This window comes from Citrus sinensis, chromosome 2 (genome assembly GCF_022201045.2).
Source record: "Citrus sinensis cultivar Valencia sweet orange chromosome 2, DVS_A1.0, whole genome shotgun sequence".
Taxonomy (NCBI): domain Eukaryota; kingdom Viridiplantae; phylum Streptophyta; class Magnoliopsida; order Sapindales; family Rutaceae; genus Citrus; species Citrus sinensis.
The window spans coordinates 2,846,941-2,865,657 of NC_068557.1; the positions used below are offsets into that span (position 1 = coordinate 2,846,941).

Genomic DNA, 18,717 nt, shown 5'->3' on the forward strand with positions numbered 1-18,717 from the left:
TCTTGTAATTTATTCTTTAGTGTGTAACAAAATATATATTTGGCCATATTGTTCTCTTGTCTCTAGCATTTTCCGTAAGTGTTCTTACTTTGCTAGTTTGAGAAGAATCAAAAGGCTTACTTAACGACTCATGTGCTAGAAGTCGTCTAAGTGCCGCATAGGTTTGTTGTGCAAAACTCTCGTCCTGTGACATTATGGTCGGATATTAGAATACTAGTTTTTTATGAGTGCAACACAGAACCTTGGTGCTTATATATTGATATATATATTCAAATAAAGAATCTTTTATGATTTAGGATTAATATGGTAATGTTGTAATTTTTAAAATAATTATTGTTAGTTGTACTATAGAAATAATCAATTGTTGAAAAAAATTAGTTAAGTATTTGGTAAAATTTATTTTTTAGAAGTGCTTTAAGTTTTAAAAGTAATAATATGTGTTTGGTAAATCTTACCGTTAACCTACTGTAAGAGTACAAATGAATAAAATAAATATAATGTTTAATAAAAAAATTTACATATATAATTTTTTGTTGTATATATACAATAATTGATAACTAAAATAATTTTTTTGTTAATTTTTTTTTATTTTTTATATTAATATAATTGGTGATAATATTCTCTTTAAAATTAATAATTTTATTTTCCAATTGAATAAGGATATTTTGGAATTTTTTAATATATGTAAGGATATATATGAAATTTTATTTATCATAAAACTGATTCTTAAAATCAAAATTTGAAAAGCTACTTTTTTCCTATTTTTCAAAATTTGCTATAACTGAATGATTTTGCCAAAAATAATTTTTTAAAAAATTACCTTTTAACTTTTTAAAATTACTTTTAAACCTTTGAAAAGCAATCCTAAATGAGCCCCTAATATTTTTCTACAAATAAATACTTATTGTACCCACTATTAAAATTTAAAATTAAATTTATGCTCTACACACTCGAATACTAAAGCTAAACTTTTAAACCAATTCCCTATGTTAATAAAAAAATTTAAACAAACTCATTTAGCTAATTACAACCCCATAATAAATAAGTAAATCATAACTATACACGATTAAAAATGTACATATGTCAAAAGATCTTTCAAACTTTAAATTAGCTATCACGAGAAGACTGTTATTCAATGTTTTCGAACTTTATACTCATTTTTATAATTACTAATTTGTACAATTAATTAATTATATCATTCTTTCATTTTTTTTTTATTAATTCATATCTCTTTGCCATGTTTAATCTAAGATTGCATGAATAATATATAACTAAGCTATGTTTATTTTAACATTTTAAGGCATAAGTATGGAAGTACCCAAAAAATATTTTAAATTCAATAATTTTTATTTTAATTTTATACCAAATTATTTCTAAATGATTTATTGGTAATTAATACGTTATTAGTATGAATACCAACTCTTACTGGTTGAAGTATACAAGTGACCACAAGTCAATGGAAAAGGAGCAACAATCTTGGAATACCCAAGACTTTTTCCATACATATTCCTAAATTAATTATTTTGACATAGTAACGAATTTTTTTTTTCAATTTGATCATTTTATGTTATAAGGGTAAATAGTCAAATTGAATCTACATTAAGGCAAATTTAGTGATAGGATATGATCCATATTTTATGTACCATGTATGCTCCCTATTTTATGTAAATTTGTTATTGGAATTAGTTCCCTCCGGATAAACAATTAGGCACCGGTAATTTTCTTTCAAATACTTTCAAGTACTTGATTCTCTGTTTGCTGTGTATGAGTGAATATTATCATGATTGGTTGAAGTATACAAGTGACCATGAGTAAATGGAAAAGGAGTAACAATCTTGGAATACCCAAGACTTTTTCCATACATATTCCTAAATTAATAATTTTGACATAGTAACGATTTTTTTTATTTGATCATTTTAAGTTATAAGGGTAAATAGTCAAATTGAATCTACATTAAAACAAATTTAGTGATAAGATATGGTCCATATTTTATGTACCTTGTATGCTCCCTATTTTATGTAAATTTGTTATTAGAATTAGTTTCCCTCCGGATAAACAATTAGGCGCCAGCATTTTTCTTTCAAGTACTTTATAATCCATGCATGCATGAATTCTTTTATTTACTTCAAAATATTGATAACTCGAACAAACGTGGAGGAACGAATAATGTACAAACACAGAGACATACTAATATGGTTGATTGAAGTATGACAGTAAGAGAACATTAAACAAAATAACAAAACAAAAGGCAAATAATCACTAAGAACTGTAAAGCATCCATATTGCATGCCTTCGTTCCTGATATATAAGCCTTATTTGAGAAACGAAACTGTTGCGGCTTTATACTTTCATAACCTGCAAACCAAGGGGTTTAAAAAAAGATAACATAAATATAAGTGGATAAGAAAAATAAGTAGAAATAAATTACACAAGAAAAATTATAAAACTAATAAAGGTTTCCGCGAAGCATACATTTATTTGCTCCAAGTATAAACAGTGACTTGTTTAGTAGTAAGGTGGTGGAGGTGACTTATAGATGTACGGAGGGGGTGGGGAATTGTAAACATAAGGAGGTGGAGGTGGAGATTTGTACATATACGGAGGAGGTGGTGGGGACTTGTACACATACGGAGGAGGTGGTGGGGACTTGTACACATACGGAGGAGGTGGTGGGGACTTGTACACATACGGAGGAGGTGGTGGGGACTTGTACACATACGGAGGAGGTGGTGGGGACTTGTACACATACGGAGGAGGTGGTGGGGACTTGTACACATACGGAGGAGGTGGTGGGGACTTGTACACATATGGAGGAGGTGGGGACTTGTAGAGATATGGTGGTGGGGACATATAGACATAAGGTGGTGGTGGTGGAGACTTGTAGACGTATGGTGGAGGAGGTGACTTGTATATGTATGGAGGTGGAGGTGACATGTAGACGTAAGGAGGAGAAGGTGATGGTGATGGCGATGTGTAGACATAAGGTGGAAGAGATTTATGATCGCGTCCATAAGGTGGCTTGTAAGAATAAGGCGGCGGGGACATGTAAACATACGGTGGTGGAGGCGGTGGCGACTTATACATGTAGGGTGGTGGAGTGTATGTTGGTGGAGCATAAGTGTATGGCATGCCGTTGTCTGCAGCTACATGAGTTGCAACAAAGCATAATACCAATGCATAGACTAGATGTGGCCAAATATTGACCATTTTCGCTATCATTTTGATGACCTTGAAAATCCCAGCGAGAGTGCTAAGAGCTTTATTTCTTCGATACTAGAGGATCACTTTTGAATGAACATGGCATAGAAACACGCAGTTTATATAGTCAGTTAACCCATTTTTTTAATAGAGCATGAAGTTTCCTCTCCAACAAATCCAATTATTTTACCCTCACACTCTTCTTTTTAATATGTTACTGACATTATCGGATCTCACCAAGTCATTGCAGTTCTCCTTTCTGAATTCTAAAACATTCAAAGTTGTGGGTTAATTTCGAATTAGTCCTTTATAAATTGATTATTTTTAAATTATCTCTTATTTTTTAAAATTTTAATTTACTCTATTTTTATTAGGATGACTTAAAAAAAAATCAACCCATCTCATTTTTTTCTTATTTTTTAAAATAAAAATGAAATAATTTGAAACTTTTAAAAGTAGAGAGAGTGATTTAAAAATACTCAATTCATGAGGGGGTAATTTAAAATTTATCCTAAATTATATTATAGTAACTATAGTCAATAATCAATTAAAAATAAAAATAGATAAAACTCCACCCAAAGAGATCAAATTGCAAGAAAGAGCAGTTATGATCTGGGGTTCCTGAGAAAATTTCCAAGGTGACTTTTTGTCTCATGACAACTAATTGGCTGGTGCTTATTGTAAAGGGTAAATTAATTCATTGAATTGATCTGTTAAGAACCTACCCTCAATAGCTATTTCAAAACTCAGTCATATTATTTCTTATTACCGATATTAAATTATAAAGAACGGTGAACATTTGGAGAAACAACACAGATAGCATTTATCATTTTCAGGTTTAAAACTAGCTAACTAAATCACAACGCCAAATATCAATATTTTTTTTCTAACATGATTTGATCGAAGGAAAAGACTTCAACGCAGATTTCTCTATTTTTTTTTAAATGTAGATTTTACAGTTATATAATGTTATTTGTAGTTTTTGCATTGATTAAAATTTATATTTTTATAAAAAATGAGATGCTACGACTATCTCATTACATATATATATATAATTATATATATATATATATATATATATATATATATATATATATATATATATATATATATATACACACACACACATACATATACTTATTTGATCTCTCAAACTCGAACCACGTCTCATTAGCTGTAGAATTAATATAAATTCAAATTATAGAAAGAATGATGAAAAAGCCTTTTGAAAATACAATTAAGAAAAGGGAAAAAAAAATTATATGGTGGCTTTACCACATAATTCTTAATTCAATTTATCTTGGATCAAGTCATAACGTGTATGTTTGGTGTACGTTACATTTGACATTTTCCATGTTTAGGTACTGAAGAAATTAATTAAGCATGTAAGCACCAATCAATTAGCAAATTAACTCAGAATATAATTTAAAAACTGAATTGTGAATAAACAAACAGTACTGATTGGTCTGAAGCAGTCAAAATCACAGATTCTAGTTAATTTGTTGCTTCTTCATTTATGAAATATAAAACAAATTTAACGTCGTTGAAATTAGTTTGCCAACTTTTTAATAATATGACGATGCACCGATTATTGAATATCTTACTCTTGAAGTACCGTAATTAGATCCGGACTCATCATTTTCTAGCCACATATGCCAAATTGTCTTGTTCTTGGCTGTAGAATTACCATTTATAACTCATCAGCAATGTTACATCATTTATGAATATTCAACTTCAGAAATTAGTAGAGCGAAAAGGCTTATTTGTAGATATTCGTCTCTTAGTACAAATAGTTTGGATTTTCACGAAATATTTTTTATCGTTTATGTATAGGTATGCTTTTACAAATTATCGTGAACGATTTTTTTTTTCTTTTTTGGGTAATAGCAATTCTTACAATAATAATAATATAACAATAATAATCTAACTACGGTATATTAAGGTTATTATACCCCAACTTGCACACCATTAAATGTTTAGATTTTGCTGACTTTCTAAACATTTGATGATACTCAGATTATGAGGTATGGTATTTCTAAGATACAGATATAGTATCCTGAGGATACTAAATTTACGGCAAAAAATTAAAACAACAATAATAATACATGGATTTAGAGCATCTATAAGCTTATTCTAGATGTGTTATTGTTTTTAACTGCTACCAGGAAGGAACTGGAAGTAAATGATCTCCACGTCTGTTGATGTCGAAAAACGACCTCAACAGCTGAATTTGTTTCTTTTGGGGAATTACAGCGCAAATCCAAGCTCAATCGCCAATATGACCGTAATTTTCTGTACCTGTCAATCAGAAAACACGGTTAGGATACGCCGATGGGGTCCTGGCGCAGACCCTCCGATGCTTAAATCAGAAATTGTGTATAAAGAGATAAAAAAGAAAGAGAAGAATTGTGAATGAGTTCAAAATAAAGGAATTTTCCAATAGAGAAACCCAAAATCTGGTAGGGAATGTTAAGGCTCTTAGATAGGTCACTTGTAGAGTTTTTGGTTCATTTTGCTAACCCCTTCACCTGATGCGCTCTTTAGTTTAAATAGACTCTTAGTCGTATACGGTTACCTCCTTAACTTCAGCCCACTTTCTTCAGCAGTTGCAAGTGGTTGTCAGTTGGAGGTGGTTTAAATAGATCATGGCATACAACTTCCCTATAAATTAGGCCACGTTTTCTTAACTAGCAATTTTTCATGTCAAGCTAATTCTCAGGTCGGACGAGAGAATTTCAAGGTCAGATTACTTCACTTTCAGATCAGACGGATGAATTTCTCAGTTGCTCATATAGCGTTGAAGTTGTACTCTTAACTTAGGTCATTCACATAGATCTTAGGTCGTACTTGTAAACCAAGTCGCCAACATAGGCTGCAGGTTGCACTTATGAGGTCAGCTCAACAACAATAAGTTCTGAGTACATTAGGATCGACTATATTTTAAGACACTATCAGAAAATCCAACCCAAACACCAGTCCCCTAGTTTTCAATACCGAAAAGTCATTGCCGGTGTTGGAAACTAGTAGAAAAATTTTCTCAAAACCCAACACCTCATTGATAAAACTTGAAAACAAGAAGGGAAAAGTTTAGAGAACAAGTCAATCGGCTTATGAATTTTTTTTTCATTGATTAAAAACTTTTTTATTGCACAATTTTCTCCATCTAACTGTAAATTTGTCAATTCTAAAGAGTATTTAATAAGGGAAATTGTTATTTTCTCCTTTACTAAAACCAATACATACTAGTTACTAAAAATTTTCATAATAACCAATAATTCCCTTGCCGACATAATTTTATAGTATTACCTTTATTTTTAAATTCACTTTTATTCATACCTACTGTAAATTAAATAAGTCATATAATTAAAAATTAAAATTAAAAAAAACTGAAGTACTAAAGATAAGAAATATATGTTCACTATGAAAAAAAATTAATAATGAGATATTTTCTTATAATTTTTTGTTATTTTTTAAACACTTTTCTTATAATAAATTTATATTTTGTTTTCTAAGATAAACCACCAAGTAAATTACATATTTACCCCTCTTTTCCTTTAAAATTTTTATGTTAGGAAATTTTTTAATATTATAAAAATAATAAAGAAAAAAATGATATATATTAATTTCATTAAGGGAAAACTAACAATTTCCTTATTTAACAATTTCCGCAATGAACTGTTACACCAACTGTTGAGCATCTGAATTCAAACATTTGGGAAAGGAAAACGGCAGCGTTTTCTTAATGTTTGAGTTGCTATGAAGTCACGTGAAGGAAGCATGATCACTTAAACTAGAAACGGCAACTGAAGCTATCGTTTTGGCTGTGTTTAATTCCTAATCGTCACCATTCTCCTTCTCCTGCACAAAGCCAGGGAACAAAAAAATGCAAATTGAATAAACAATTTCAACATAGATAGCATAATTATCCGCAGAAGAATCACAACGTTTCATACAAAACCTCTTCACAATTTCCTTCATCTTCCTCCTCATCAATCTCCTCAGACATTGATGTTTCAGACTCCTCTTCATCCTCTGATGTCGCAGGGAATTCAATCTAATTTTACCATAACAAAAACAAAGACAACAAATAGTTTAAACAACCAATAAAAACACTTTTTACATAAATAACACAACTAGTTGCCAAAAAAAAAAAGTTATTAAACGAACCTCTTTGCTGCCTTCTCCATCTTCCTCGTGGTCAGTCTCCTCCGACGTTGATGTCTCAGACTCCCCTGAGTCCTCTATCTTAGGACGCTTAGCCTGATATTACCGATGACTCAGATTACTGACAGAGCAAGACAGCTTAGTGAACAAGTTATCCACTGAAACAAAAAGGAAGATAGCTTAATGAATCGATGCATATATACCATTTTTTCGTGTAACTGCTGTATGGTTGTATTCACGTCACCTGCCCAACACGCTTCATTCAGTTCCAAGTTTTGCACATCCCATAATCTCGGTGTCTTTAAAACTCCTGCAGAGAAAGTCTTCATGTTGGGGCATTTGATCACCATTAGATCCTCCAAGCATGGGAAATTGAAGGCATAATTAGCGCCGGAGCAGAAACTTCTCAGGCTCTCTAAACTTTCAAGAAACAACTCCTTCAATTTGTTGAAAACAATTTCAACTTTTACCACGTCTCCCTGATCACTTGCTATTACTTCAGTAACCATTTTGCACTTCGATATTGTCATTTTTCTCAGTTGCACCAGACACTTCGCTGTTGGGGATGTTACTACGCTTACTAGTCTTTCGCAGTCGCACACTTCCAAAACTGTTAGATTTCGGAAAGATGCTCGGGATGGAACCAAATTCATCATATTGCCACAATACTTAATCTCTAGAATTTCAAGATTTTGAAGCATTAAGTCCAGTTTGGAATCTTGTTTCCACATATGAGTCAGATCCGAGAGTTTATTTAGCTTCAAGGTTTTTATATGTGTGAGCCTTCCAGCATGTTCTTCAACCTCTTCAGAGGAACAAATTTCTTTGTATGAACCATAACTCAGTACAAGCTTTTCAAGATTGCGAGCTCTCTGAAGCAAGCCAAGTGGAAAAACAGCTGATTCATCATCATACGAGACATTAAGGACTTTGAGCTTGCTCAAAAGATGTTCTAGAAAATGGTCCTGCCATATCATGGTGATGTCCTTTTTGCTTAATGACAATTCCTCCAAGTTTCGGAAGACCTAGTGACCAAGCAGAAAAAGGCCAGCAGGAGTTGGTCTTCCATCAGACAATTGCACAGAACAGATAAAATCTTATAAAACAAATGAAAAATGAGCATCATACCTGATCATCAAAGAAGTGGGGTTGTTCTGCTGGGATCCCTTTTATTTCCTCAAAGCTAATATGTTCTGGCACGAATATACTTACTTTGTCACAACCATATGCTTTCAACTTTTTTAACACCGGCCATTCTAAAGTATACATTCCATGGTAGAAAGTTCTAAGATGTGGAAGTTCGCAGAGTGTGAGCGAGATTAAACTGGGAAAGACAAACCCAACAGTTGCTTCGGCTCTTCCTTCCTTGGCAACAATCTCCTCCACTCCACAGTTCTTAATGTACAACTTCTCAAGTTGCAAAAGGCTCCTGGCAATGGAGGCGGGAAAGAGACTTTTCAAACTCTGACATGCAAATATCCTCAGTTTCAGTAGGTTCGGAGATGAGGAAAACATTTTGTGGGGATCCTTATTCCATATGCTCTTCAATTTCGGTAGACGAGAAAGATATAATTCTCTCAACTGAGTTACTGCTCCAGAACCTTGTTCTTCAAAATCCATCCCTTCAAGATCAAATATCTCTTCTAGAGAACCACAATTTGTCACCATTAGAGATTCCAGTTTCAAGAATCTTCCACATATCTGGGGAGGAAAAATGGTCAGTAGTCTTTTGCAGGACTCAACTTTCATTAACTTCAGTTTGCAAAACGAATCATCGGCAAATTGGTTGAGCCATATCATCTTCAAGTTATCCATGTTGGAAAGTACCATTTCCTCTAAGCTAGGTAATGCAACCTGTAGTGATTATGCCATTGAGTAGAGAAAATTGAAAATTAAAAAGAAACGGGTGAAGTTGGGAAGATAAATTAATTTCTACCTTTTCATTGAAGAAAGGTTGGATCTCCACTGAGCTCATTGTTTCAACTTTTTTGCCTCCTTTCAAGTCCGTGGTCATATTTTTTAGGATGAATGCCTTTAACATAGGGCATCGCTGTATTTGCAGTTCTTTCAAGGATGGAAACTCAATATAATTTCCTGAGCAGAAACTTGTGACATTAACAAGATCTTTTATCTTCAGGAAGTTTAATTGAGGGAAAATGATGTCCTTTTCTTCCTCCATTGACTCTTCAAGTTCAAGGAACACTATCTCTTCTAAGTTCATGCAGTTGCTTATCTCAAGGTGCCGGAGTTGCACAAAGCTTCTGACTGAAGAAGAGTGAAATACAGACTTTGAAGTACCACAAACGCGCACAATCAAGCGGGTTAAGTTTTGAATGCAAGAAGACATCGCTGGAAGTTGATTGTGCCAAATCTTTTCAACATTAATGGCAGAAAGTTTCAAGGACTCCAAGTTGGGGAAGGCAACCCACAGACATAGTTCAGGTTTCAATTTACTTTCGTATAAATGTAAGAAATGATATTTTACGGTATCATAAACATGCCATAAGGATGAAGAATCTCTCTTTCTGATAAAAGTTAACATCCAATAGTACAAAGTTTAGTCTAACTTAGAAATTATGAGGAAAAAGTAGTCTCCTTCTTATTGACAATTAATATAAGAATCCCTTTTAAATAAAGTAATTATAACAGAAAAAGAAACTAATTAAGAGCTAATATTTGATAGCTATCATCAATATTTATAGCTATCATCTATATTTACATAGGAAACGGATCTTAAAATATCTCTAGGATTAAGGCTAAAATCAAGGCCTAATTTCCAACACTCCCCCTCAAGCTGGTTTGAAGATATCTTCCATAGCCAGCTTGCTAGTCAACTTATCAAATTGCTTCTTGTGCAATCCGTTTGTTAATACATCGGCTAATTGTTCATTTGTTGGAAGATATGTCATACATATTTTTCCAGTATTGAGTTTCTCCTTGATGAAGTGTTTATCCACTTCTATATGTTTTATTCGATCATGAAGAACTGGATTATGAGCTATAGAAATAGCAACTTTGCTGTCACAATAGACTTTCATAGGAGTTGAGAAAGCAAATTTCAGTTCTTCAAGAATTCTTTTTATCCACATAACCTCGCAGATTCCATGGGCAACAGCTCTGAATTATGCTTCCGCACTACTTCTAGCTACCACATTCTGTTTTTTACTCCATCATGTAACTAGGTTCCCACCAACAAAGGAACAGTAGCCAGATGTTGATCTCCTATCAGTGACACTTCCTGTCTAGTCTGCATCAGTGTAGACTTCAACTTGAAGATGTCCATGTTTTTTTAACATTAGGCCTCTCCCTGGAGTTCCTTTTAGATATCTTAAGATCCTGTAGACTGCCTCGAAATGCTCTGCCCCTGGTGAGTGCATAAACTGACTTACCATGCTGACTGCAAAGGCGATATCAGGTCGCGTATGAGACAAGTAGATCAACTTCCCTACGAGTTTTTGATATTGTTCCCTATCATTTACTTCTTCAACCTTAGCAGGTTGTAACTTCAAGTTAGGATCAATTGGGGTCTCTACCATCTTACAACCAAGCAAACCTGTTTCTCCAATGAGATCAAGAACATATTTCCTCTGATTCACAAATATACCTTCCTTGGATCTTGCAAATTCCATTCCAAGGAAATACTTAAGGACTCTCAAATCCTTAATTTGAAACTTCTTTCCAAGTCTCTTCTTGAGGGCTGCTAATTATGTTTCATCATCACCAGTTAAAATGATATCATCAACATAAACAATCAAAATTGCAATTTTACAGTCTTTTGAGTGTTTATAAAATATTGTGTGATCTCCTTGACTCTGCAAGAAGCCATAACTGATAACTGCCTTTCCAAAGCGTTCAAACCACGCTCTTGGTGACTGTTTGAGACCATATAATGACTTTTTTTAATCTGCAGACTTTATCACTACCAAGTCTCTTCTCAAATCCTGGTGGTAGACTCATGAACACCTCCTCTTTAATATCACCGTTGAGAAATGCATTTTCAACATCAACTTGATGTAAAGGCCAATCAGAATTCACTGCAAGAGATAACAATATTCTGATAGAATTTATTTTAACAACAGGAGCAGAAGTCTCCTGATAGTCAATCCCATAAGTTTGAGTGAAGCCTTTAGCCACCAGTCTTGCCTTGTACCTCTCAACGCTTCCATCAGCATTACATTTTATCGTAAACACCCACTTACACCCAACTATTTTCTTGCCTCTGGGTGGATCAAGTATCTCCCAAGTACCACTTCTCCTCAAGGCATTCATCTCCTCCATGACTGCTAATTTCCAATTTAGGTCATTCAGTGCTTCCTGTACATTTCTTGGAACAAACAAGTGTGAAATCCTAGATGTGAAAGCTTTATGGTTTTTTTACAGTCTTTGATAGGAAAGATAATTTGCAATAGGATGTTTGGTGCAGTTTCGAACACCTTTCCTAATAGCTATAGGGACATCAAGATCAAGAATAATTGGTGAATCATTGGAAACAATAAAAGGAATCAAAGCTGGAGCTGGGATTTGATTACCTGAAATTTCAGTGCCGGAACTCAGTTTTTCAAATTGGGCTTGTGTAGGATTGACATTCAAGTCTTTACTTCTCAGATGAAATCTCTTCCTAGTATAAACCTGAAGTTCAGAATTTAGATCATATTGATCTGTTTGTAGTACTTCTCTCCCTGAACGAGAATCTCCTAGACTAGGCACTAAAGAACTTGTTTTTCTCAACCGATCATTATCAGAAAAGTGTGGTCTTTGAATAGGACAAATAACTTTTGGAAGTGGGATAGAAATGTCCTAAAAATTGTCTTCTACTCCATTTGTCTCCCCCTGAAGAGAATTTTGAGTGAAATAAGGAGTTTTTGCCCAAAAACGACACATCCATACTCACATGGAATGTTTTTGTTTGAGGGTCAAAACACTTATACCCTATTTTGTTCGATGAATAACCCAAAAATACACACTTTATAGCACGTGGGTCAAGTTTTGAACGAAATTGACTTGGAACATGAACATAGACAGTACACCCAAAAACTTTGACAGGTAAATCAGAAAACAACCTTGTTGTAGGAAAAAATTCTTTAAGGCAATCAAGGGGTGTTTTGTATTTTAACACCTTGGTAGGCATCCTGTTTATTAAATAAGCTGCTGTTAAAACCGCTTCACCCCATAAATACTTAGGAATTTGCATTTAAAACATTATGGCACGTGCTACTTCAAGTAAATGCTTATTTTTCTGTTCTGCAATGCCATTTTGTTGAGGAGTGTTCCGACGTGTAGATTGATGAAAAATGTCTTTATCATTCAAAAACTCACCCAAATGCTCATTGAAATATTCTATTCCATTGCCAGAATGTAAAATATCAATTTTGGTTTGAAATTGATTTTCAATCATAGTGTAAAAATTTTCAAATAAATATTTTACGTCAGATTTTTTATGCATGAGATAAATCCAACATAAACGAATATGGTTATCAATAAAAGTAACAAATTATTTTTTACCAGAAAGGGTAGTGACCTTAGAAGGAACCCAAACATCACTATGAATCAAATAAAAAGGTTTGGAGGCCTGGTATTGTTTTGGCAAATAAGTAGAACGATGAAGTTTTGCAAAAATGCAACATTCGCAATAAAAAGAAGAGCAATCAATCCCTTTAAACAATTCTAGAAACAAGTATTTCAAATAAAGAAAACTAGGATGTCCTAGTCTATAGTGCCATTGCATTATTTTTTTCTGAACATAAATTGAACTAGTACTAATAAAGTTCTGAGCTTTTTTATTACTAATAGGTACTTCATCAAAGTAGTAAAGACCTTCAATCATCCTAGCACTTCCAATCATCATCCTCGAGTTCTGGTCCTAAAATTCACAATGTGATTCAAAGAAGGTAATACGACAATTAGAATCTCTAAATAATTTACTAACAGACAAAAGATTACAGGCTAATTTAGGGACATAAAGAACACAATTGAGATTAATTTTCCCGATCAGTTTGATAAGTCCTTTGTGAAAAACTACCATCGGCAATTCTAATTTTTTTGATTTCCAGAACAAGGAGAATATGTATTAAATAAATGAAAAGAACTAGTCATGTGATCAGAGGCTCCAGAATCAATGATCCATGGAGAAGAGTTTAAACAAGAAAGGGCTATAGGATTTCTACATGTTTGTGCCAAAGAAACACTAGGAATACCAAACGAGAAGTTGGATTTTATCAGCTTCAAGAGTTTATCAATCTGCTCTTTGTTGAAGTGGCCTGAGTTGGCTTTATTGGCAGAAGGAATCCCACGATTCTTCTCTCCTTGCTTGCTGCTTTTCCATTTTTTAGGTTTGCCATGAAGTTTCCAACACTTTTCACGTGTATGGCGAGGCTTGTGGCAATGATCGCACCAGGCCTGTGACTTATCATCAGACCTGCGTTGATAATTTGCAGTCTTGTAGGCCACTGCATCAGTAATTAAGGCAGAATTCTCAATTGACTCACCGGTACTCCTTTTCCCGAGCATTACGCTCCTTCGGCTTTCTTCTCTTCTGACTTTAGTAAAGACTTCGCCAATGGGTGTTAGAGGAGGTCTGCCAATAATCCTTCCTCGTACTTCATCAAACTCAATATTAAGGCCGGCAAGAAACTTGTAAATACGATTGTCTTCCACGATTTTCTTGTAGTGGTTGCAATCATCAACGGATTTCCATTCATATGTGTTGAAGAGGTCAAGATCTTGCCACAACCTTTTCAATGAATTAAAATATTTGATAACAGAATCATCACCTTGACGAATCTCTCCCAACTTTAAAGTTAACTAAAAAACCTGAGATTAGTTGCCCATGTCTGAATACATCTTACTAACATTATTCCACAATTCTTTAACAATAGGATAGCACATATAATTGGAGCTTATATCCTCCTCAATGGAATTGACCAGCCATGGCATAACCATGGAATTTTCAGCATCCCAGGTGGCGTACAGTGGATCATCATTAGCAGGAACCTTCTTGTCACCAATGATGTAACCGATTTTTCCTTGCCCACGGATATACATTCGGACAAATTGCGATCGGCAGAGGAAGTTATCGCCATTTAGGCAAATGGTGGTGATTTTAACAGAATGAGAGTTGGAGTGGTTTTGCAGGGTCTCAAATGTTTTTTTTCTGGAATGGCAGCAGCAGGGGTTGGAGTGGTTTCAGACATGACTTCTGACATGGTTACAGACACGATTCCCTATGCTCTGATACCAACTTAGAAATTATGAGGAAAAAGTAGTATCTTTCTTATTGACAATTAGTACAAGGATCCCTTTTAAATAGAGCAATTATAACAGAAAAAGAAACTAGTTAAGAGCTAATATTTGACAGCTATCATCTATATTTACATAGGAAACGGATCCTAAAATATCTCTAGGATTGAGGCTAAAATCAAGGCCTAATTTCCAACAGTCTACTACTTCTAATTAGAAATTATTACTTGCTAAATTATTTCCATAAAGGCAAAGCAATTGCGTGATTAAAGTTTAGCTAAATTAGAGATCAAAGTTTCATACCAAGCAGTCTGAAAAAAAAATGCACAGACGAATCAAAGTTCAACAAATAAAGAGAAGAAAAGAATAAGATGATACAGCAGAAGGTTATTGAACGCACCTTTTCACTAAAAAATGGGGCGGAAGTATCAAGCTCATCCTCCAAAATGACTTCATTAGACGATGAACCAATTGTCAATGGCGCCTGTTGCCTTTCCGGTGTGTAAGATTTCTTCAGTAAAGAGCAAAAGCTTCTAAGATGTGGTAGAGATTTTAGAGTCAGCTTCCGCAGTTGAGCAAACTCAAGCTTATCAATCACATTGTCTTTGATATCATCTTCTCTAAACAACAGCAAAAATCTCTTTCATATTCTTGCATGCAATCACTTCAATTGTTTGAAGTTGCGGAAGGCTTCTGGCAACGGAAAATGAGAAGATAAAGCTCAATTTATCACAACTTTTCACCTTTAAGGTTGTTAACTTGCAGAAAGACTCTGCCTTGAGTTTCCCATGACAGATCTTCTCCAAATTAATCAAATTGCTTAGAGACAATGACTCCAAGGCGCGGAAGGCATCACGAGGTACATGCTTCACTGAGTCAATAACATACAAGAAGTAAGGATTGTTTTGGATTTGGGGATGCTTCAATTTCGGAAAACCCTCTCTGTCTAAATCATAAACGATATTCTTCACACCCCGCATTTCATCCAAGTAGAGTTCTTCAATTCCCTTCATCTGCATGAAAACATCATCCTTCAGCCAAGTGCTGTTATTGAGTTTGAGTTTCAATATTCTGCTATTTTGAAGCTGATCAGACCAATTCCACTCATCCCCGATGAATATTTTGTACCTTTTCAACTTTTTGGAGAGCAAACCCTTTGGCAGGACGTTAGCATCTTGAATTTGAATTTCTAGATTCGTCAAATAAGACAACTGCTTCAACTCATGAAGACTAGCCTTGCTTCTCACATTGTTGAGTCCTTCAATCTCCCATTCAACGAAGGTATAACCCATGTATAACTCTTCCAATCGGGACAAGCTGGATAGGACATTTGATGGAATCACTTTTAGTAGGTTACAATAGGCTAAATTTAACAACCTTAGCCTAGTCAATTGACCGATTTCTCTTGGAAACTCCTCAATATTTGAACCTTGAAAGCTAAGAATTTCCAGTGTCTTCAGCTCTCCAATAATAGATACATCTCCAAAAACACCATAATCCAGACACAAAGTCTGAAGGTTCGATAGGAGACAAAGTGATGATGGCAGGGAAGGTAAATGCATTGCAACGAAATCTAGAACTCTGAGTTCAGTCATCCCAATAAAAAAGTTATTAGGAATTTGTTGGACAGACAGATCCTCAGTAGCCATATGGAGAAGCTTAAGTTGCGGGCATTCCAAACCTTCAAGAAGTTCATCAATTTTACAATTATGTAACGAGATTGCAGGGCAACGCTTTAGTGCTTCCTTATCTGACAATCCCCTCGGGAAAACCCCATCATTCATTGAAAAAACACCTTGGTCTCTAAATGCAATTGATATGGCAACATCCCGAACAACATCATGCATAGAAAATTCCTCACTAGTATGACCATCAAGCAACAAACAAGAAGTTTTGAGTTTATTGACCAACATATATACTCTATTCCATGCCTCTTCAATTCTATCTATTCCCCCAAATAGACCCAAACCCATCCCATAACTCAACAAATATTGAATGGTGGCACTTTGAATGTGCACCATTAGACTACAAAGCAAAAAAGTTGACTTGAGTTCCTCACCTTCTAAATGATTGTAACTCAGCTCTATTGTTGAATATGCCTCTGCCGGGACTCCTGTAAAGCTCCTTCCTGAAGGCCTTCTTAGTTCCTGCAGCGCATTCTTCCATTCGAATACGCTCTTGTTTCTTAATGCCCTGGCTATTGTTACAATAGCAATGGGCAAACATCCACATGCCTTTGCTACGTCCTTTGCAATAGACTGCAAATCCTCATTTTCAGCATAATCACCTGATATCTTTTTAAACAGGTTCCAAGCTTCTCTTTCATTTAAAACTCCAACCAAGAAATTATTTTGACAAGACATCTGGATTCCTTGCGGTCATCAGGACTTTACATCCCTTGTGATTATCTCCGAAAGGAATACCAACTTTCTCAAAATCAAGACTTGCCCAAATGTTATCTAGGATTACCAGAATCTTCTTCTCCTTCTTCAATCTTTCACATAGTCTCCTTGCTCTTCGAGATTCGCTCTCCTCATAAAATTTCAAACCCATCTTATCAGAAATTTGTCCTTGAATCTTTTTAATATCCGAAATCTGGGATACCTCTGCAAACACGACCTCATCAAAAAGCTTATTTTCTTGGCCAGCCTAGGAGCTTCCTTCACCAGCTTCGTCTTGCCAACGCCAGCCATCCCATACACCCCAATCATATTGACATTAGGATTATTTAACGCATTCAGTACATCATTCAAAGTGGACATTCTTGATTCAAAGGCCTCATAACTTTTGGTAAGTCATCAATATGTCTTCAGGAATAGTACTGTATGAAACCTTATCGAAGTTCCCTTGTTCCTGCACAACTCCAGCAATCACCACCATTCCTTGGCCGCTTTCTTGCTAAACTGATAGCAGGTTGTCAAATTAGGACACAACCCCCTGAAACATCGACTGTTTTTTGCTCTCTCCTCATCTTCAATTATCTGCCCTGCCGCATCCATGATCTTGTCGACGTCACTCAGCCACTTCTCAACTTTCTGTTCAATATCTTCCCCATTTCTTTTAGCATCATCCACCCTATGCAGTACACTCTCTCTGGCAACCCTCAGCTTACCAATTTCATTCTTGAGATTCTCAAAGTTGCTCTTGTAGTTGCATAAGTAAGTAAATGGCAGAATCATGGGAGCAACCAAGTACTCAGAAATTTTGGCAGCAACAGAAATAACAATTTCAACCATTTTCAACCTCCTTTGTTTTTGTGTTTTCAGTATCAAAAAATAGAATCAAGCAAACCAAACAAAGAAAAACAATGAAAGCAGTTGCTGGGTATTCTTGAGAATGAGATCAAAAGATGACAATAAGAACTTGGGTAACAAGGAGTTAAAGAATGAACGGTAGTCACCAATTGGCAGAAAAGAATAATACAAACACAGCAAACTCAAGAAATGCAGGTTCATAAAATATTCATGTAATCATTTAGTATATGATGATTGGTCATCTTATGATTAGCAACACAGCCACATAACGTTCTTTGGTTAATCCACATAATGAGTCTTCACAGAATCACACCGCCCGTTCCCGCTCCCATATGCTCCATAAGACAGGCAACATTGCTCACCAGATTATTTCTATATAATAGAATAACGGCAAAGAAGTGTGGTTACATCAAAGCAAAGTGATTAAAGATGCTTAACTCAGCTATAAGTTACTACTTTAAGGTTGATTATGACCGACAAAGCAAAGCATTTTCATAGAAGTGATTATATTATTTCACAAAAGCTGTTATGATTCCAAACTTTGATAATATTAGTGTAATGAAAAGCTATACCCTCCTTTAAATCGAATACCCATTACCATTGCTCCTCTCTGAAGGATTGCTATTATGTTATAGAAGTGTGTGCGACTTAATGATAACAAGTGGCCCCACTAATCAAAAAGTAATTGCAACACATTTTTGTTTTGCTCCAACACAACATTGTATTACTACACATAATAAACGCTTCAAGGCTCCAATTTGTGTTACATAATATGCGAACGTCCACAGAAGAGAATTAATCATATTACCAGCCCACATTTTAATGCTCCTCGTAATGCCTAATTCCCTTTTCAAACATAAAGCTG

At 34.7% G+C, this 18,717-nt stretch overlaps 2 protein-coding genes and 1 long non-coding RNA gene across 3 annotated transcripts; all 3 read right to left on the reverse strand.

Moving 5' to 3' along the window:
- Positions 1-2,505: 2,505 nt before the first annotated feature.
- LOC107175926 (extensin-3-like) lies at positions 2,506-3,207 on the reverse strand. Its single transcript, XM_025095045.2, has one exon. The coding sequence runs from the start codon at positions 3,205-3,207 to the stop codon at positions 2,506-2,508; it is 702 nt and encodes a 233-aa protein (XP_024950813.2).
- A 3,663-nt stretch (positions 3,208-6,870) lies between these two features.
- On the reverse strand, positions 6,871-7,890 carry LOC127900457 (uncharacterized). The gene is made up of 4 exons (XR_008052620.1): positions 7,566-7,890; positions 7,366-7,483; positions 7,157-7,252; positions 6,871-7,056 (listed from the first exon to the last, which is right to left on the reverse strand). It is a non-coding gene; the product is annotated as an uncharacterized LOC127900457 (long non-coding RNA).
- A 6,974-nt stretch (positions 7,891-14,864) lies between these two features.
- LOC107175928 (disease resistance protein At4g27190-like) lies at positions 14,865-17,151 on the reverse strand. Its single transcript, XM_015527833.1, has 4 exons — positions 16,992-17,151; positions 15,358-16,885; positions 14,999-15,218; positions 14,865-14,909 (listed from the first exon to the last, which is right to left on the reverse strand). Exons 1-4 carry the CDS (start codon positions 17,149-17,151, stop codon positions 14,865-14,867), a joined length of 1,953 nt encoding a protein of 650 aa, XP_015383319.1.
- Between the last annotated feature and the right edge of the window lie 1,566 nt (positions 17,152-18,717).

Excerpts from the sequence above, each read along its gene's own strand:
- LOC107175926 (XM_025095045.2), bottom strand. The coding sequence starts at position 3,207 with ATGGTCAATATTTGGCCACATCTAGTCTATGCATTGGTATTATGCTTT.
- LOC107175928 (XM_015527833.1), bottom strand. The coding sequence starts at position 17,151 with ATGGGTTTGAAATTTTATGAGGAGAGCGAATCTCGAAGAGCAAGGAGA. Across the intron at positions 16,886-16,991 it reads CGGAGATAATCACAAGGGAT|GTGATTATGCTGAAAATGAG; the intron begins GTAAAGTCCTGA and ends AAAAGATATCAG. Across the intron at positions 14,910-14,998 it reads CCCCATTTTTTAGTGAAAAG|ACTGCTTGGTATGAAACTTT; the intron begins GTGCGTTCAATA and ends TTTTTTTTTCAG.